The 2,447-nt window shown below is 52.1% G+C and overlaps 1 protein-coding gene across 2 annotated transcripts in view; it reads right to left on the bottom strand.

Annotated features, from left to right (window-relative positions):
• The window catches only part of Slc29a4 (solute carrier family 29 member 4), a 29,495-nt gene that overhangs the window by 6,068 nt on the left and 20,980 nt on the right, over positions 1-2,447 (bottom strand). For both annotated transcript variants that reach the window (XM_029477758.1, XM_021163774.2), the window contains exons 5-6: positions 1,862-1,990; positions 868-942 (exon numbers count right to left, since the gene is read on the bottom strand). In XM_029477758.1, coding sequence (XP_029333618.1) covers positions 868-942; positions 1,862-1,990 — 204 coding nt within the window. The remainder of the gene's footprint in view (positions 1-867; positions 943-1,861; positions 1,991-2,447) is intronic.

Genomic DNA, 2,447 nt, shown 5'->3' with positions numbered 1-2,447 from the left:
CAGGCTTGAGCAAGGTGCTGGGTATCAGAAAGGGGAATCTGGGAGGTGGCTTTGCAGACAAGCAATTAAGTACTAAGCAGGGTGGTTGGTGAATGGGAAGGATCTGAGAAAGGCTTGGTCCTGAGTGGAGCCAGCTGATACAGGCCTGAGCAAGCCAAGCCTCAGCACACTTGCCCAGGCACATGCACTCACACACATACAATGTTGCAAATTTCCAAAGTTGAAACACGTCCTCTTAGAGGAAGGGGGGAGGGGCTCAAAAAGACTCAGGGAATAAAGATATAAAGATTGCAAGTCCAGCTGAACCGCACAAGATTCTCAAGGCCCCTTCTCAAGATTAGCCAACCAGTAACAATTGCCATGGAAAGGGGAGTCTCCCCACAGCAGAGCTGCCTTCAGGCTGTGCCGGGAGCCCAGGGTACACCGCTGTCCTGAGTTAACGTAACCTGGGCTGGGGTGGGCTTCTCAGTGCAGCTGTCTTTGTGTTATCCACACTCCTGTGAATCAGTCAAATGAACTCTCCAAAGCTAGATGGGGTGGGGCTGGTTGTTGTTGTTGTTGTGCAGAATGTATGCCCTATCTGTTCATATCCCTCAGGGAAAAGTCACACAACAGACACACAAAATATGCCTGTCCCCAAGCTTACTGCAGCTATGACTTCCCAACCTCACACGCTGTTCACACTCTAGAACCCTGGCATACACAGGTGTGTGCACATATCCCTCCCACCCCGGGGGTCCATCCTTCACCGTCCATAGTCCCCATCCATAGTCCAGCGTGTGCCTTTCCGGCTCACTTCCCCAACCAGAGCATGCCCAATGGTGTCCCCAGACCGGTGCCCCTTGGGGGAAGGGTCTCAATACTCACTCTCTCCAGTCATCACACCCTGCGTGTACCTCTTGGGCAGTAATCCCGTGTAGCCATAGAAGCTAGATTGCTGCACTTAAGAGAGAGGGGGACGTGGTCAGATACCTTGTGCCTCTGATTGCCTCGGAGGCAAGTGTGGACCTTCTGTGCTATGTTGGCACTAGAAGGCAGGAATTCGCACCAGAGGCAATGTGAGGTTTACCACGGCCATACAGAAACACAGGAAAGAAACAGTGTTGCCCCAAAAAGTTTAGGGAGCACGGTCACCTTCCTGCCCCTGGGGTTCAATGTCACTGACAAGTCCTGGCTAATGGGAGCAGAGTTGATACATGACCCTTGCTGGATGAGACAGGGCGAGCTTACTCTCAGCCTTTCTTCCAGCTGCAGTGACAGAGGCTATCGGTTGAAATAGGGCTGTCAAGCTAAACTCTCCCCACCCTATAGTGGCTGCCTGGAACACAGCCTCCACCTCCACTTCTGATGGGTTTGGACCATGCAGCAAAGGCAAGAGAGATCTGTGTACACGTGTAATGTTGGGAGCTGGAGGCAACAGGATTAGGAGTTCAAAGCCAGCCTGGACCACATGAGATCCTGTCTCAATAAAGAGGGGAGTGGTTTTGGGGGTGTGGCTTAGTTAGAATAGAGTTTGCCTAACATCCATGAAGCCCTAGTCCCACGCCTAGCACTGCACAAACTGGATTGTGTGTGTGTGTGTGTGTGTGTGTGTGCGCGCGTGCATACTTTTAATCCTAGCACTAACGAGGTGGAAACAGGAGGGTCAGAATCAGGGGTTCAAGAGAACCAGGTAGCTGCACCTCCCTGAGCCACTTGAGAGTGACCTTAGTGTATGTGACAGCCTGTGTGCATGCACACTCTGGGTGTATGGACGCATGCCCAGAACTAGGGTGACTCATCCTGTACAGTGTGCCACCTGTACAGAGCCACAGGGTGCTTGGGCTCAGTCCTCCTGATGCATCCCGGCCCCACTCCCTACCTGTGCAACCAAAGGCCACAGTGCCCACGGCGGCCAGGTTGATGGCGTAAGCCTGGTCGTGAGAGAAGAGCTGCAGCCACACATCGCATATGCTGATAAAGAGCAAGGGACCCAAGGCGAGGAGGTAGCCTGCAGGGCGTGAGCAGAGAAGCTGTGAGAGCACAGTGAGATACCGGCTGCGAGCACTTCACCTTCCGCCATCTTCCAGAGAGGTAAATCTCAGACATCGTGGCTACCTGCACGACAGCCCCCAATATTAGGCAGGTAAAAGACACCAGAAGAGTCTACAATGGGTGGTTCTCAACCTGAGGGTCGCGACCCCCATAAGGGTTGACTGATTTTTTTTCCCAGGGGGTCACCGGAGATCAACAAAAACCACTGATATTTACATTATGATTCATAACAGTAGCAAGTTTACAGTTATAATGTAGTAATGAAAATCATTTTATTTCATTGGGGGTCACCACAACGAGAGGAACTGTATTAAAGGGTTGCAGCAGTGTCAGGGTGGTTGAGAAAAATTGGTCTAAGCCAGGTGTGGTGGTGCACACCTTTACTTCCAGCACTTGGGAGGCAGAGGCAGGTG

The sequence above is a fragment of the Mus caroli genome, chromosome 5 (genome assembly GCF_900094665.2).
Source record: "Mus caroli chromosome 5, CAROLI_EIJ_v1.1, whole genome shotgun sequence".
NCBI lineage: Eukaryota > Metazoa > Chordata > Mammalia > Rodentia > Muridae > Mus > Mus caroli.
The sequence above is the reverse complement of the archived record's forward strand: the minus strand, read 5'-3'. Positions and strand labels throughout refer to the sequence as shown.